Genomic DNA, 18,038 nt, shown 5'->3' with positions numbered 1-18,038 from the left:
CTACATCACTGTGACCGAAGTCTTGTCCGATCTTTAGAAGGAACATTTCGCTGTAGTATATATTGTGTGTGATGTCCGATTTCACCAATAATTTTTCCATTCATACAGCGTTTCAGGGTTTACAAGCACAAGTGTGGGAACGCGTCAGTTCATTTTTATAGTCTTTTTCAATGTATAAACTTGCACGCATAGCAACGTTACGAAACAGCTGTATATAGTATTAACACTGGACATAAACAACTTCACCCGATTTGGATTACCTTCTCGGAAACTAAAACAAAGTGGAAATAAATCAGATACTGCCAGTGTTTATTTCTCATCGATAATATTGATGACCATTGTCATTTGGTCCTATTCTATTCCATCGATCAAGCAACCATTATCTGTTCATGGAATGGCCATAATTTCTTAGCGGTTAATCGAGATAACTGGACGGCAGTGTGTGTAGGCAGACATTCAGAAGTGCTGTAATTTTTTTTATCGAAACATTTGTAAGCGTTAATTATCTTGCTGTATTTTACTGCGACTTTTATGCATTATTTTCGGTGTATAATGTGTTATTAAAAGATGTATTAAGTTTTCGTCGAAGTTGTGCTAATAGGCTCCCATTTAGCTAGGTCAAGTAGCCATCAACTTCATATCCGTTATTGAAGAACGGTCGATTGACACATTCACGACACTTGATTCAATTAACGAGTAAGCCGAATTCCAATCTAAGAACCGAGATTCTGTTTGAGAATTGTGAGATATCAACCCAAATATGTTGCCCAAAGATCATTGTTACAGTTTTCATAATGGACCTCAAAATGTTTGTGTTCTCATGGCGAAATTTTCCAAATGTTAAACTGAAATGTGATAGAAACCAGAGGGTTTAAGATCAAAAGTACTAACAAATCAAGTTAAAATTTCAGGACCACAAATGCATCCAAAACAGATAAAAACGGGCGAGATTCAGAATCAAGTATTGCGATTATTAAATACATTTGGTTCTTCCTATTTTACTCTTCAGCAAAATAACGTTGATTCTTTCTATAGAATAATAAATTTTCAGAATCACTTTCAAGAGACCAGGCATAAATTTTTGATGATTCAGAGCTGGGGGTCCCGATGATCTCCAGGATCCGGTTGGCAGATGCAACCAGTTCACCTACGGCGTTATTTTTAAATGAGATAAGAAATTTCTGCATCTGTTGAGGAAGCTTAGACAAGAAGAGCTGTCTCAGCAGGCATCATCAAAGGTCCGTTTACCAGTGACCTCGCGCATACGCGGCAACACTTCTGTTACTAAAGCTTAATGTTGTAGAAAAGTTGGTCCAACCTCTGTCTGTCGTTCAGCTCTTCAAGTTTGAGGATAGCCTTCTCCAAAGTATCATAAAGCTCGTGGAAATCATCTTTCGCTCAACGGAATCAGGGTTTGATACTACCGGAGCAGAATGGAATGAGTTGAAAGGTGTAAGGTGAAATAGTTCTAATCCTAAACAACTTAGGTATCTGCTCCATCATAATGAAGATACGATTTACGAATCGGAGGGAAAATTTTCGAAAATATAGAAACGATGTCACAACATGTATAAGTAGTAGTTGAAAGATGATACATAATGTCACAACATTGAATAGACACAGTTTATTGTTTGTGTACCAGACAACCAAAGTTTCAGATATCGCAAAGTCAAAGGGATCTAAGACATTTAGGAAGCTATCGAAGTGTAGAGAAGCGTTTGATTTAAACTTGCTAGCAGTTGTAAAGGATGTGTAGCACCGCATACTCACTCGTTTTCTGGTACAGATGCATGGGCGGTTGCTTTTAGCTGGGGCCTGTCTAGTAAAACTGGTGAGACCTGTATCGATTCTGAGGACATACAGAACTGTTTACTGCTACATGTTTATCTTTCTGGGCTATCAGCCACCAACATATAAATGCATAAGACGATTGACTATGAATACATTATTTGAGAGCCGTCGGAATATTCCAGGAGTGTATTTTAGTTCAAGTCGAATGCTTGGAAATGCGATTAGGTTATAAATTCTTTACTATCTCTGGTTCTTGTTACTACTCTGTTTAAATTTGAAAGACTTATAAATAAACAATACATTTGTAATATCCCAATGAGTAGAAAAATTAGATTTTCTGAAGAAGTGGTTTACAACGAGTCGCGGAACGTCAGAAAATTTAATTTTTTCATTCACCGGGATATTATAAATATATTATCTATTTATAGCAATCTACCCAATGCTCACATTATTCGAAATTACTGAAAGGCTATTGTTGTTACCATTTTCTAAAATACCTCAATGAACTCCAAGTCTCCGTCCTCATGAATTCTAGGAGAAGTACTTCTATTGCGTTGTCATGAGAAGACGCAATCTATGTACAGTAGTTCGATTCGTGTATGTTCTTTTTATCTCTTGAGTTATGGTGTGATAATCCTCCTCAGTTGTTGTAAATACCTTTAATAGAACCTGAAAAACTCATACTCCATTTGTTTGTGATCTTGTCATCTTCCATTGTCAGCTACATACTGATGGATTTATTAGAAATACCTCTAGTCTTTTGTCGTCGAACATCTAATCTGACTCCTAAAGATTTCAGACTACAAACGATACTTTTCAAAATAACATATCCTGAATGATTTCGACACTGACACTGTGTCCTACCACTTCGAAGAACTTTGATTCATACGTATTCTTGAAAGCGTTCGTATTACGCCTATCATTTCTGATATTCCTGCTTTATTGAACTATTGATCGTAATATGTATCTCTTGAGTTTCTGTGATTATGAACATAAGTAATACCAATAGCAATCATTTTTATAAATAATTATATAGTCAACACTACAAAGGGTATATTTTCAATGACTACCGAAGCACATGGTAATGGTGAGCACACAGGTTCATTTTAACTACACCGTGGTACATTCGACTGGAAGTGATTCGGTGTGTTGTTACGTTACTTCGTTAAGTTGGATGCTTGGAAATGGGGGATTTTCAGAGTTTTAAGGTCAGGAACTGGTTTGTATTGGTTTTAGGCCTATGATCATTTCATATCCTCACTATTCTCATTAATAATTTATTCTGCTCGTGTTAACCTGAGAGTTCACCTCAACGTCTAGCTTTGTTATGTCTATCTTCATTTACATATACGATTTAAATATGCCTTTTTGACAACATTCTTGTTTTTAGTTCGAGAATTCTATACCGGATTTATGTCCTGAAACACAGCTGAACTTTAGAAAGTTTCTTCAAGCTGCTGGGATTGAAAACATGTTAATTAAAGATGGCCGGAGAATATCAGATACCGAGGTACTAAATGAAATCAGGAAAGAGGTTGCTGTGTTGTCTATGAATGACGATGATGGGTAAATTAACATTTTCCAGGGTATATTTGTCAGGCGGACCTCGTCGCTGATTCTTGCGTGTATCAACGGTGACGATGAAGCTGTTAAACTGCTCATTCTTTCGGGTGAGTGCGATGTAAATGAAGTTGCACCAGATGGAGAAACTGCACTGACGTGTGCCATATCCTCGAATGCTGTGCGGATTGTGGAGATGTTGTTAAAACATGGGGTACATTCACATATTTGGTATTTTAACGCTCAATTTGTAGTCTGATCCAAACTTTCGTGGTAAGAAAGTTGAGTGCACCCCATTGATGGAAGCTGCCAGTGTTGGCTATACTGATATTGTGAAGTTGCTGTTGGAGCATGGAGCATGTGTTGCCCAAAAATCAAACACAGGAAATACTGCACTACATTATGCTGCTACTTCCGGTCACTTGGAGTGTGTTTGTCTTTTGCTACAGTACAATAGCCCAATGGAAGTTCAAAATGATACGGGTCATACACCTTTAATGGAAGCTACAAGTAACGGGCACGTAGACGTCGCTCGTTGCCTTATAAAACATGGATGCGATATTAACACACATTCAGCGGAGTTCAAGGAATCCGCACTAACTCTGGCCAGCTACAAAGTATGTGTACGATATTCCTATTGAAATCTATCAGCAAAAATTCTCGCGTAATTCGATTCTTTGGACACTGGCTTTTAGTTGCATTATTGAACATGTTTATCAGGTGTTAGGAAGTTAAAATCTAAAACAACTGTTAGGGTTTAGATTTTGTCTTACGCTGCATGTAACGGATTGCGAACATAATGTTGTACAGTTATCTTAATTTGTATAAAGGACTGTCTGGTTTCAAGTACCATTCTTTATCTGTGGTCTTATTCCTTTTGTATCAAATAACACTGAGAATCATAACACATCTAATTTATAGACTTGTTTCATGAGTTGAGACAGTTATATTTCGTTCCAAATTTGGATAGGGGTTGCACTTGAAAAGCTGCTGTCTGAGTGTTCCTCTCAAAACAGTCGTTTTCTTATAAATGAAATATTTGTATTTGCGTCCCTGGCCATCGATTTTTCTTGATATTACCGTTGACTTATATCAGGGAATTGTGATCTGGTAAAATTAGCTCTCCATCACGTTCCTTGACCAATTCCATTAAGTATAGGTGACGTGTGTTTTACGACCCCTACCTAAATGTAGAGTCGTAACTCGTGGATGCTCTAGCAAGACTGCTACGTCAAATTTTTCCTATTTAAACGATGTGAGCACCATATTTAAGCTGGTTGGTGTGCTGTTTTAGGCGTAGTAACCCCATCTGTTTCCCGTTTTCTTGTCTGGTACATCCTCTGCATAGAGGTTCGGCCCATACTTTTAAACACCTGTCTTAGCCAGTTAGTCATGCACCCAAATTTAACTTCATCTACTTGAGTTTTTGGGCGAAAAAAACAGTACAATCGACCTTTATGACGTAGAGCTCACAGATTATCACATGGATCTACGTTGCATCCACTTGCAGTTCGCACAGGTGTTTTAATGGATATCGTTAAGGTGTATGTAAAGTACAAGATCTATTAGAAAGATGTCGCGTTACAAGTTATGCTACTAATACTGTTCACATCAAACACTCAAAAACAAAATAAGTAGATGTTTTCTTATTCTGGTAGTGCTTTTTTTCAAAGGGTCATGCGGAAATGGTCCGTTTCCTGTTGACTGCAGGAGCCGATCACGAACATCGTACTGATGAAATGCACACTGCTCTGATGGAAGCTGCAATGGAAGGTCATGTCGAAGTTGCTCGATTACTCCTTGCTCATGGCGCGAATGTGAACATACCACAAGATAGTTTTGAGTCCCCTCTAACCTTGGCTGCTTGTGGAGGTCATACTGAGCTTGCACATTTGTTAATTGGATATGGAGCAGATATTGAAGAAGTGAATGATGAGGGCTATACACCTTTAATGGAAGCTGCAAGAGAAGGTCATGAAGAAACTGTCGCTTTATTGCTTGCAGTAGGTGAGTTGATGAGTATTTCTTCAAAATTTATTCTGTAAAGAGTTTTAGTAGAAAGAAATCTTTGAGAAATAACTAATGTTCAGTACAGACTACATAAATGTGCCTTGTTTTGAATATTTACGTCATTATGGCTAATGGTGCTACATATATGTCAATACTTTTCTTAAGTGACCGACCTGCTGTTAGCATGTGTCGTGTGTTACGTTCTTGTCAAGTTTTCACATCTAACTATATGAAATAATCAAACAGCGAATCCAAGAAAATTTTCTGTTTTTTTATTAGGTTAGTTTGTATTAAATAGGGTTGTGTTATTTGTTCTTCCCTCTGATTTCCTTATTCTATACTTGTTCCTCAAATTCATATCTTTTTCCGTAGAACCTTATTCTTCATGTTTAGCCCTCTTCATTCCCCTATCAGCCTGAGTTTCATAATAGTTCCCCATATCGTATTTGAAGTTTTAAAGAAAAATCACTAATATTTTCAATCTTATGATACGACGATATCAAATTTAGAGTTTAAGATGCATATTATGCACATTTGGAATGTTATTTGGTTCAACAAGCGACTATATTAAAGTGCTAATTAGGACTCAAGTTATATTGTTTCTGGTTGCTTTGCCTTCATATAAATATCTTGCGATCTGTTTAGGTGCTGAGGTTAACGCAAGAACGGAGGAAACCCAAGAAACTGCTCTCACGCTTGCGGCATGTGGTGGTTTTATAGAAGTTTGTGAAATGCTTTTAAATGCTGGTGCTGATATTGAAGTTGGTGGAGTCGGTTGTTCTACTCCTTTAATGGAAGCTGCTCAAGAGGGACATCTAGAACTTGTCCGGCGTTTGTTGGAGCGTGGAGCATTAGTGAATGCAGTGACCGCCACTGGAGACACGGCGCTTCATTATGCAGCTGAAAATGGGCATGTCAAAGTTTGCGAAAAGTTGCTCGACTGGGGAGCCGTTTTTGGAGCCATGACAGAAGGAGGACGAACTCCATTGATGAAGGCTGCAAGAACAGGGCATTTGGAAGTTGTCCAGTTATTTTTGGAGCGTGGAGTAGCGATTGACCAGCCTACTTCACAGAATGATGCCAATGCCTTGTCATTAGCTTGTAGTGGCGGGCATGCAAAGGTAAGTTATCTCTAGAGTAGTGTTCAGTACATTTGCTAAAATAAACATTTCATTGGTTTTCTGAGTATGACAATCACCTTCATACATTAATCAGGCAATGTGGTTTGTAGGGAATTTAACCACTATCTTATCGTAAGAACGTCTTATGTATTCAGGAAATCTAATATTCTTTAACTCGCTTAACTTGTTATTTACTGACATTTCCTCCCATAGATGGTAGAGTTCCTTCTTCAACATGGTGCTGATCCTCAATATCAGTTAAGAGACGGTTCTACAATGTTAATCGAAGCTGCTCGTTCTGGAAATCCAGCAGTTCTGAGACTCATTTTAGATTATCCTAAATGTCTCAGTCAGCCATCGTCCATGCTTCCAAATGCTTCTGTTCAGCTTGTTGCAAATACATTGAACCAACATCAAACCCAACACCAATTTTCTCATGACCAGCGTTCTGCTTACCAATCGCTCGTGAGTGGCGTACCTACAATCGGCAATGTTATCATGCCACCACCCCCGCCTCCTTTACCTATTTCTGTTTCCGGAATAGCCAACATGGATATGTGCCTTGACCCATCTCATCCACATTTGCACCCACAAGCTCATTCGCATTCCTGTCATTCACACCAACAACTTTCGTTTCAGGCCCCTTCCAGTCTTTCTACGTCAACTAACTCTGTTCAGCCCACAACTCATATAAATGCGGCACTGGCCAACGCATATGCTGTTGGATGGGCAGCCGGAGCAGCTGCTTTGGTTCACCAACAGCAGCAGCAGCACACAATAAACTCAGCTATTACCAGTTCAGGTATTTATTTTCCATTGTAATGATCAACTAATGATCAATTTTATTTTTATGTACTGGATATTCTTGCTTTTAGATAAACTGTCTTTCTGTAGCATAAAATCTTGGGTATTAAAAATTCCCCTTTGGTGAAATTTTAATTCCAATCCGATAAAAAATATAAACTAATAATACTGCACTCTAATTTGGTTGTTTACTATCTCGTGAAAACATTTTGTGAGCGCTATAAGTACTTAGTGCCTAAATTTTGCAAATCCTATTTGACTACTGATGTTCAATCAGTAGCAATACAAGTATCACTAAATTCCGATCGGGGCTGAGAGACACAAGATTCTGGTTAATTCCGCTGATGGTTAATGCAAAAAGCAATATACATGTTGGTTTTTATAGTCACTTTAAACATCCTTTCGCTCATCAAAATCTGTGTTTTCCTGAAAAGATAACCTCAAAACAAACCTAAAGCAGAAAAAACCCACCCATTCCCCTTTTCTATATTGGTAACTATAGCATGGATGTGTTTGCATTTCATTGTTTCCCCTTGGATTTTTTCGTTAGTGAATACAAGGTGATTTAATAGTTATATCAACTGTATCATCAGTCGATGACCTTGCATTTTATGTTAATATACATTCATAGTAGGGCTTGTTACGTTTCCATATCTCTAGTTACCCTTAGCCTAACTCAGATGTGACTATATCATTAATAATGTGGATAAAATCCTAGTTACTTCTTGTATGTTTTGTTGACTTAACACGTTTAGAACAACGGTATATCCAAAGTCGATATATGAGTGCAGCTGATTTCTGTGTTTCATGAATTAATTTCGGCAACCAGACAGCTAAAGATGCAGTGATTGTATAAACCATTAGAGCTCGACGGCACACCGACTTTGAAAGTAACAAGATGACTCTTTTTTTACAAGTGATCTAAGAAATACAGGAAGTGGATAGATACATGCGTACTGGCATGCAAACATTTGCAAAATATGAACAAGGCTACAAGTAAGTAATCATGAAAGACAAATATGTGGTTGACAATTAATAAATAGGAGTAATACATCTGTCCGAGATTTAGATTAAATCGCGTAGGTGTGTCACAATACTAATTGCTACACACGCACCATGAAGTGACATTCTGACCATGTCTCAAGTGAGTATGCAACGTACTTGTTGAAACTCATTTTCGTGTTAAAAAATGGCCTACAAGCTTGTAAACTGTTTACCCGGAATCATAATCCGCTGAAAACAAACTTCTTTTAATTCCATCCATTTGAGTCTTTCTTGATTATGAGTAAGTTATATTGTGGTTTAATACTTTGAGTCACTTTCCGTCATGAATTCAGTCCTATGTTATTACGAATTAGGTTGGAATTTTTGTAGTGTATGTAAATGTTATAAACCCCCAGTGATCTTTACTGTTAATGGTTTTACTAGTAGTTGGCTTTATACTATAGATTGTATATATCTAATTAACTGCACGTAGTAAGTGCTTGCATCCTATTAAAAGCATAACTCTCACAACCAAAAACGCTATCCCTTAAATTTTTCCACATTTAACTAACGAATTCCACAGATAAACAGTTGTGTCTCAACTGAACTATCATCTAATAATCCCCAAGGATTGTTAGTGTTCTAAACGGTTAAGGTTGTATGTCAAACTTAGGGCTTCATCAGTTCAACAATCTACCATTTAGTTACTGGTCGCATAATCATAATCCAGATGAATGTATTTGGCTAACTCACTGACTTTTCGTAAACTCATAAGCTTCTTATAATCACTGCTACTCTCATGTGTTGATTGACTTACAGTGGATGCACCTTTGGTTATGTGTCCTCCAGTCAGCGCTATACTTTCACACACACATACTTCTGGACCATTGCATGATCAGATTTTGTTGACAAACAACAATACATTCGAGCTTCTCCCTGGAACTTCTTTATCGACAAATGGATCATGTACTACTCTACCTACAAACTGTTCGATTATGGCTCACAATGCGCATTTAAATTTTCAAACTGCTTCTGTCACTGCTGCTGTCGATTCAGTTACCGGGATAACTAGTGTTCAAACTGTGTTAACTCAGGCAACACTAGGTGCTAGTGGAACGGGACCATCATCTAGTACAACTAATAGTATTGGTAGCATCAGTGGAGGTAGTTCAACCAGCAGTGGAAGCAGCGCTTCATCTATGGTTGCTGGATCTTCAATTGACCTTACAGATGACTTTAGTGCTGGTCTACTGGTGAGCTTTCCAATTTAATATTCAACATATTTTTCTTATCTGAATTAAAACCACTTTTACTATGGTGACAGATCTGTAGCTAAACTCAGACAGTTATTTTTTAATCTTTATACTAGTTTTGGATAAGTCAAGATTCATTTACTTTCTTTTATTTAAGGCGCTTTTTCAAGAGCTGATGCCTGATTTAAAAGCGGATAAGGATGAATTGATCAAACGATTCGAAGCTGTCATGTGCCCCTTCAGCACACTTCGTGCTGCTCGCACTGCAATTAGTCAACGAAATGGGAGCAATCTAGATTCTCCAACCGCAATCGCTATGAGTACTAATGCTGCCGTTTTGGCTCTTAGCAAGTTAATTGATCAACAATCACAATGCCGTGCTCATTCTTCGTATCCTGGAAATGGTTGTGAAATACTGGAACAACACCTTTCACCTAGATGTATTCATGCGTCTTCAGCTGATGCCGTCTTGTCTAAAACTACTCAATGGACGGGTATGCTTTCGACGTCCTGTGACACACAGTTTCCGGAACCAATTCCTTTTTCCACCGAGTGTAGCCCATCACTTAGCAAAGCACCTGATGATCAACCAGACCACACTGACTCCAACGATCATAACTTTAGTGCCGCTGCAAATGTAACACCAGTTATGTCTTCTTGCCATTCATCATGCTCCGCATTATCAACATCAGAGTGTTCAATGTCTTCTGTCCATGGTGCCCATTTTTTATGCCGTGCCAATAAAACAATTTCAACGTCTGTCGAGTCTATCTTACCTGCACTAAATTCTTACGACTATGGATTGGAAAAAACCTCTGATATATTAGGACCTTGCATTGATTCCTCTTATTTAAGCAATTTAGTGGATTCTGTCGGTCTTCCAACAACTCAAGCTGTCGTTCATGAAGCTGGTTTAAACCATGATATACTTACATGTTATCGTCATTTTCACGTGAGTACGGTTTTTATCCACTATACAGACAGGACAATAGGCAAAGTCTTTAGTATAGTACAGTTAGAATATTAGAGCAGTCATCATATAACTATTTGGCTTTGTTCATTTTTCAGATATTTTGGGTTTTCGGTTCACACCTTAGTGTTCACAGGGTTAATTAATAGTCATATTTACCCTATACTCGGTTTATTTAATGTTTAGAATGTATTCTAAATTCATTCTCTAGACTTAACTTAGTTCTTACTTACTTACTTACGCCTGTTACTCCCAATGGAGCATAGGCCGCCGACCAGCTTTCTCCAACCCACTCTGTCCTGGGCCTTCTTTTCTAGTTCTTTCCAGTTCTTGTTCATTCTTCTCATGTCTGTCTCTATTTCTCGGCGTAATGTGTTCTTTGGTCTTCCTCTTCTCCTTTGACCTTCAGGATTCCATGCGAGGGCTTGTCTTGTGACACAATTGGGTGATTTCCCCAAAGTGTGCCCAATCCACTTCCAGCGCTTCTTCCTGATTTCTTCCTCCGCTGCAATCTGGTTTGTTGTCTCCCACAGTAACTTGTTACTGATAGTGTCTGGCCATCGGATCCGAAGTATCTTGCGTAGACAGCTGTTAATAAACACTTGTATCTTCTGGATAGTGGCTTTCATAGTTCTCCACGTCTCTGCCCCATACAGAAGAACTGTCTTGACATTTGTATTGAAAATTCTAACCTTGGTGTTGGTTGACAATTGTTTTGAGCTCCAGATGTTTTTCAGCTGTAGGTATGCTGCTCTTGCTTTGCCGATCCGCGCCCTCACATCTGCATCTGATCCACCGTGTTCATCAATGATGCTGCCCAGATATGTAAAGATTTCCACATCCTCCAAAGCTTCTCCGTCAAGTGTAATTGGATTGGTGCATATTGTATTGTATCGGAGAGTCTTGCTTTTCCCTTTGTTTATATTGAGACCTACTGCTGCTGAGGCTGCTGCTACACTGGTCGTTTTCTCCTGCATTTGTTGTTGCGTTTGTCATAGAAGAGCCAGATCATCCGCGAAGTCTAAATCGTCAAGCTGCATCCTGCCTGTCCACTGTATCCCGTGCATCCCTCCAGATGTTGACGTCTTCATAATCCAGTCGATCACCAGGAGAAAGAGAAAGGGTGAGAGTAGGCAACCTTGCCTAACACCGGTCTTTACCTCGAACGAGTCGGTGAGTTGTCCTCCGTGGACGATTTGGCAGTTTAGTCCATCATAGGAGTTCCGTATGATGTTGACTATCTTCTCAGGCACGCCGTAGTGTCGAAGAAGCTTCCATAGTGTCGTCCTGTCCACGCTATCAAATGCCTTCTCGTAGTCGATGAAGTTGATGTACAGTGATGAATTCCATTCGATTGATTTTTCCACAATGATACGTAGAGTTGCGATTTGATCTGTGCACGATCTATCCTTACGAAATCCAGCTTGTTGATCTCGAAGTTGAGCGTCCACGGAATCCTTCATCCTGTTTAACAATACTCTGTTGAAGACTTTTCCTGGTATTGAGAGGAGAGTGATGCCCCTGTAGTTGTCGCACTTGCTCAGATCGCCTTTCTTTGGTATCTTGATGAGAAGTCCTTCTTTCCAGTCTGTTGGTACATGTTCTTCGTCCCAAATCTTACTGAAGAGGATGTGGAGTATCTTGGCAGTTGCTGTTACATTTGCTTTCAGTGCCTCTGCCGGGATGTTGTCTGGTCCCGCTGCTTTGCCACTCTTGATTTGTCTAATGGCCATGCTGATCTCTTCAATTGTTGGTGGGCCAATATCGATTGGGAGGTCTGTGGGTGCTGCTTCGATGTTGGGTGGGTTCAGTGGAGCTGGTCGATTCAAGAGTTCCTTGAAGTGTTCTACCCACCTGTTTCGTTGTTCTTCAATATCGTTGATTACTTTGCCTTCCTTGTTTTTCACTGGTCTTTCTGGTTGACGGTAATTTCCAGCAAGTTTCTTTGTTGTATCATACAGTTGTCTCATGTTTCCCTCTCTTGCAGCCTTTTCCGCTGTCATCGCTAAATCTTCCACATATTTACGTTTGTCGGTCCTGATGCTCCTCTTCACTTGCTTGTTTGCCTCTGTGTATTCGGCTTGTGCCTTGGCTTTTTCTGCTCTTGTTCGGCTGATATTGATTGCTACCTTCTTGTTCCTCCTTGCTTCAATTTTATCCAGTGTACCAACAGTGATCCATTCCTTGTGATGGTGCTTCTTTTGGCCCAGAACCTCCTGACATGTTGAGACGATTGCCTCCTTGATACCTTTCCAGCTGCTCTCTATGGTGGTTCCCTCTCCATTGAGTAGGTCATGAAAGGCCTCGAACCTGTTGCTGAGGGCTATGTTAAATTCGTTGAGTTTGTCAGCATCTCGAAGAAAGGCCGTGTTAAACTTTTGTGATGTTGTCCGCGCCATTGTCCAGTGCTTCTTGAGTTTTAGTTTCATCTTGGCGACCAGCAAATGGTGATCGGATGCTATATCAGCTCCTCTTCTGGTTCTCACATCCTCCATCGTCCTCCTGAACTTTTTGTTGATGCAGACATGGTCGATTTGATTTTGTGTAGTGTGATCCAGTGAAATCCAAGTGGCTTTGTGTATGTTTTTGTGTGGGAATATGGTGCCACCTATGACCAGTTTATTGAAGGCACATAGGTTTGCAAATCTCTCACCGTTTTCGTTCCTTCCTCCCAGTCCATGTTGTCCCATGACGTCTTCGTATCCAGTGTTGTCCTTTCCAACCTTGGCATTGAAATCTCCCATTAGAATGGTCAGGTCCTTGGTTGGGCACTTCTCGAAGATTGACTGCAGCCTATCGTAGAATTAGTCTTTAGCGTCTTCATCGTAGTCGTTGGTCGGCGCATAGCATTGGATGATGTTCATTGTAATGCCCTCTCTCTTTGTTTTGAAGGAGGCTTTGATGATCCTCGGTCCATGAGATTCCCATCCTATAAGTGCATTCTGTGCTTTTCTAGACAGCATCAGTGCCACTCCTTGTGTATGCGGGGCATTTTCTTCTTCATGACCGGAGTATAACAGAAGTTCCCCTGAAGACAGTCGTTGTTGTTCAACCTGCGTCCAATGTGTTTCACTGATTCCAAGCACTTCCAGGTTGTATTTCCTCATTTCCGCAGAAATTTGGAAGACTCTTCCGGTCTCCCACATTGTCCGGACATTCCATGTACCTATAGAAATTGTCGCTCTGGTTGTAAGAAGGTGCATCGGCCTCATGACTTCCGAAGGAACTCGGCTTTCATCATGAGACGTCATTTTTCCTTCTACTCCCAGGGCAGAGTTTGAATGGTTTGAATGATTTTTTCTGGTTAGCGTTTTTTTAGCGAGTTGATTTTCTACGGGATGGGGTCGCTAACCCCATGCCCAACCCTCCTCCTTTACCCGGGCTTGGGACCGGCAGTAGCCCCTGGAGGAGCTACAGGCGGAGTTTTAACTTAGTTCTGCCTCACCATTTTTCATAATCTCTTCCAAATTAGTTTCACTCGATTCTTTGTTATAAATAGAATCCTAATTAATAGATGAGCTCAATGACATGGTATTGTCAAGTGGTAAGGGCTTACGAAACTGTATTATTGACTTAAGCTCGGCAGTGATTTATAATCAAAACAAGAACATTAACCAGATGCATAGGTTTTTTTTGCGTAATAAAATAATGTGCTTATGTACAGAATCTGAACATAAAATAGACATAGTAAAATGTCATAGGCGATTGGAGGAAATCAGCTTGTAAGTCACTGATTCTCCAATCAATCAAGGATTAGCCGTTAGGCCTAGTTTTTGGGCATCGTATCAACTCCCCATAAGATGATTTGCGACCCTTCTTTGTAACACTAATAAGACAATAATACCTTTGACTTGTTTAGTGAATTCTTCAGTTTTCACGTGGGAAGGGTTATTTCCACGACTAACCCTTCCCACGTCCTTTTATCACCTCTTCAGTTTTCATGAAAGTCGTATCCTTTTTCTTTCTACGGACTTCAACTGTCTCATTGGCTTTAAGTTTAGAATACTTCTTTTTTTTTCTTCCCTCCCTCTTCAGAATGTACATTTGTCGTACAATTTGGTTCATAACTATAAGGGCACCTGATGTGCTTTTGTGCTATAACTGAAGATCACAATGGGTTTTGTGAGATTGTTTGATACTTCGTTTGTAGGGGTTGGTTTTGCGTATACTTCCTGGACTCAGCTGAATGTCATGTAACCAAAATTTGAGCCTTTGAGCTTTAAGTCGAGGAATTTCCTAAAAATTCTGCTCTAAATGTTATAACTGAGTTCAAATCGACAATGACTTCACGATGCGCTATCGACTTTGTTGTATCATAGTTCTCACCATTGTATTGACGCGTGAACTGAAATTTTCATGTACAATCCATTCTTCTTTTCGAACTGTTTTCCATTTCAGTTAATAATGTGTGAGTTGTGTTCAAATTTTCATTCATTTAGAAGCAATTTAATGAATCCTATCTGCAACTTTATCAACTGAATAAATAATGAGCGACTAATTCATAACCACAGTACGTTATACAGTTCAAAATGTATCCCAACTCAACTCCCGACTACTTCCTAGTTTCCAGTGTATACACCACTACAATTAGCGTAAACATTCTTTCGTAGTGTGTGATTTATCACTGAATTTATTGTCGTATATTTGGAATATTGACCGTTCTATTTTTATTTTCAGCATCCTGGATCGCATTTCGCCTGTGCGTTTGATGCTACAGCCACCACAGCTTCAGTAGCAAATTTGAGTCATATGGGTGTTCATAACAATGTGCATCATCACCATCACCATCATCATCATTCTCTGAATGTATCAACTTGCGGAGATAATCTAATCGGTTCTAACAATTTACTTCATGTCCCACAACAATCGTCCGCTATTTCCATCGATAGTTTAATGGTAAATCAAGCGGGAACGATCGCTTACAATCCCTCAGCAGTGGCAGGATACCAACATGTCACACACCCAACATTGTTACCAGTAAGTGGAAGTAGAGTTCTGCCGGTAGGACCCCAGCCTATCCTATCATCTGGAGGTGCTTCTATACCGAATCATGGTTTGTCACCCAATGACATGGCCGCAGTTGCCTCTAACAACTTGTCTATGATGGGAGATACAATATCTCCCTTAAATGTGCCATCACTAATTGATGTCAATGCTTGTATTGAATCCAGCATGGAGACGGCTCTAACTTTGGCGTGTAGTGGGGGGTTTGTTGATCTTGTTCGTCTTTTGTTGGAACGTGGTGCTGATAAAGAACATCGTGACAAAAAATCACATACACCGCTCCATACTGCTGTGTGTGCCAATCAGCGCTCCGTCGTCTCATTGCTGCTTGATTATGGTGCAGACATTGAGGCACAAGTGGATCGTACAAAAGATACGGCTCTGTCAATAGCGTGTTCACATGGGAAATTAGAGGTCAGTTTTCGATCATAAACTTATCATCACATTCATTCCTATCTATTAATCTAAACCCCTTTTCGTGAATAATTGCAATAAGAAATTATCTTTGCTGGTAACCATAAATTGGCCACCATAGATTACGAGAATATCCAGTAGTGTTAGGCGTTTTGTTACTCACGTAACACCTTGACAGTCGCTTACACTACCGCTCTTTGCTTGTATAAGGGTTTTCTGTTTAAATCTTTGTGAAACCTTCTGTAAAGCACAGTGTAATAAGTAGTATTTAGATAATGACTAAAAGTAACCAAATACTTACTTTGCGTTATATTTTGATCCCATATTACTTTGTAGATTGTTGAGGAACTACTGAATCGTGGTGCCAACAAAGAACATCGAAATATATCTGATTACACTCCGCTGAGTTTGGCTGCGTCGGGAGGATATGTTGAAGTCATCCAATTGCTCCTACGTCATGGTGCAGAAATAAATTCGAGAACGGGCTCAAAGCTTGGAATCTCTCCCCTTATGTTAGCTTCTATGAATGGACATACTGTGGCTGTTCGTTTGTTACTTGAACATGGCTCGGATATAAATGCACACATTGAAACTAACCGCAACACTGCTTTGACCTTAGCATGCTTTCAAGGTCGTTACGAAGTTGTACAACTTCTGGTCGAACGCAAGGCCAATATTGAACACCGTGCGAAAACTGGTCTTACTCCTCTGATGGAAGCAGCCTCTGGTGATTATGTAGAAGTTGGGAGGATCCTGTTAGATTATGGGGCTGATGTCAATGCGTCACCTGTACCAAGTTCCAGAGATACAGCTCTGACCATTGCAGCCGATAAAGGCAATGCGAAATTCGTCAACTTGCTTTTGGAAAAGTGGGTTTAACTCGTTTTTCTTAGTTAATTCCTTACTTAAAAACTATGTAGCTTAGTGCTATATTACCACCACCCTCAAAAAATTATCAAAATAGCTACTTGTTAAGGAAGCTAGTTGACTAGACATTTCAACTCGATTCTATCAAGTAAACATGTATTTTTAGATAAATTGATTACGTTAATATAGTTCAGAAATGTTGTGAACCGTTATAAATTTTCCTATTACCACCAACCAACTACTAACAAATTCAAGTAGTATATTTTTCTCTTGATTTGCAGAGGTGGAGTTGTTGAAGCACGAAATAAAAAAGGTGCCACCCCACTATGGCTAGCTTCAAATGGTAAGTTACCCCTATCGTAAATTTATTTTAAAATCTTTATTTAACCACCCGCAGATTTATTTCGTCTGTGCGTTTTTATGTTTATATTAATTTTCCATTTATTGTCGTTATTTGTTTGTTAGGTGGTCACCTTGAGGTCGTTCAAAGTCTTATCCAGTATAATGCAGATGTGAATAGCCAAGACAATAGAAAAGTCAGTTGTTTAATGGCAGCTTTTCGCAAAGGTCACATTAATGTGGTGCGCTTGTTAGTTCAATATGTAACTCAGTTCCCATCTGATAAGGATTGTATTAGACATATTAAAACTGCAGTAACGGACAAGGTGAGTTTTAAAGTTGTATTTTTGAAGTTCATTCACTTCCACATGTAAACTTATTGGGTATATAAATTATTTTATATAAGTTATATTCTGTTACAATTTAACGTTCGTTGATTTGTATTTATGTTTTTTTGTTACAATATGAGTAATTCTTAGGTATATTACGTCGATAGGTTTTTACTACAGTTATTGAGCATCTAACTATTATTTCCTGCGTATACTATGTAGCTGACTACCTCTCATGAAATTAAAAAAAATATCAAACTTATTGTATTGATTTTCTGCAGTTAATAGTCAGACTACTTAACGACTTGTACAGTACAGCTCTAATGCACCGCTTTGCTGAAAATATATCATGGACTCAACAGTTGTGTTAATAGTAAATAGGACCTGTAGTTTTTTTGTCATACCTCACTGATCCTCGCCACCTACATTATTCTATCCAGTATTATCCCATCAAGATTGGTCGACCTTGTGTGTCTATATTTTGATCAGACATGTGATGATGTATTTTTCTCACTCATGTTTATTGACCAAAGTTTTATCCTTGTGAATGCCAATTAAAGACCTAGAGATCTGTCTGTTTTGGTTTCATACA

General features: G+C 39.2%; 1 protein-coding gene across 1 annotated transcript in view; it reads left to right on the top strand.

Annotated features, from left to right (window-relative positions):
- Positions 1-2,367: 2,367 nt before the first annotated feature.
- Positions 2,368-18,038, top strand: part of Smp_158310 (putative multiple ankyrin repeats single kh domain protein) — a gene marked incomplete at both ends in the record, with an annotated part of 30,567 nt that continues 14,896 nt past the window's right edge. The window contains 12 exons of the mRNA XM_018789288.1: positions 2,368-2,388; positions 3,182-3,357; positions 3,391-3,565; positions 3,606-3,968; positions 5,025-5,358; positions 6,007-6,482; positions 6,696-7,039; positions 9,617-10,239; positions 15,436-15,911; positions 16,248-16,780; positions 17,060-17,121; positions 17,244-17,443. Coding sequence (XP_018654746.1) covers positions 2,368-2,388; positions 3,182-3,357; positions 3,391-3,565; positions 3,606-3,968; positions 5,025-5,358; positions 6,007-6,482; positions 6,696-7,039; positions 9,617-10,239; positions 15,436-15,911; positions 16,248-16,780; positions 17,060-17,121; positions 17,244-17,443 — 3,783 coding nt within the window. The remainder of the gene's footprint in view (positions 2,389-3,181; positions 3,358-3,390; positions 3,566-3,605; positions 3,969-5,024; positions 5,359-6,006; positions 6,483-6,695; positions 7,040-9,616; positions 10,240-15,435; positions 15,912-16,247; positions 16,781-17,059; positions 17,122-17,243; positions 17,444-18,038) is intronic.

The sequence above is a fragment of the Schistosoma mansoni genome, chromosome W (genome assembly GCF_000237925.1).
Source record: "Schistosoma mansoni strain Puerto Rico chromosome W, complete genome".
In the NCBI taxonomy this organism is placed as follows: Eukaryota; Metazoa; Platyhelminthes; class Trematoda; order Strigeidida; family Schistosomatidae; genus Schistosoma; species Schistosoma mansoni.
This window is presented reverse-complemented; position numbering and strand designations above follow the sequence as displayed.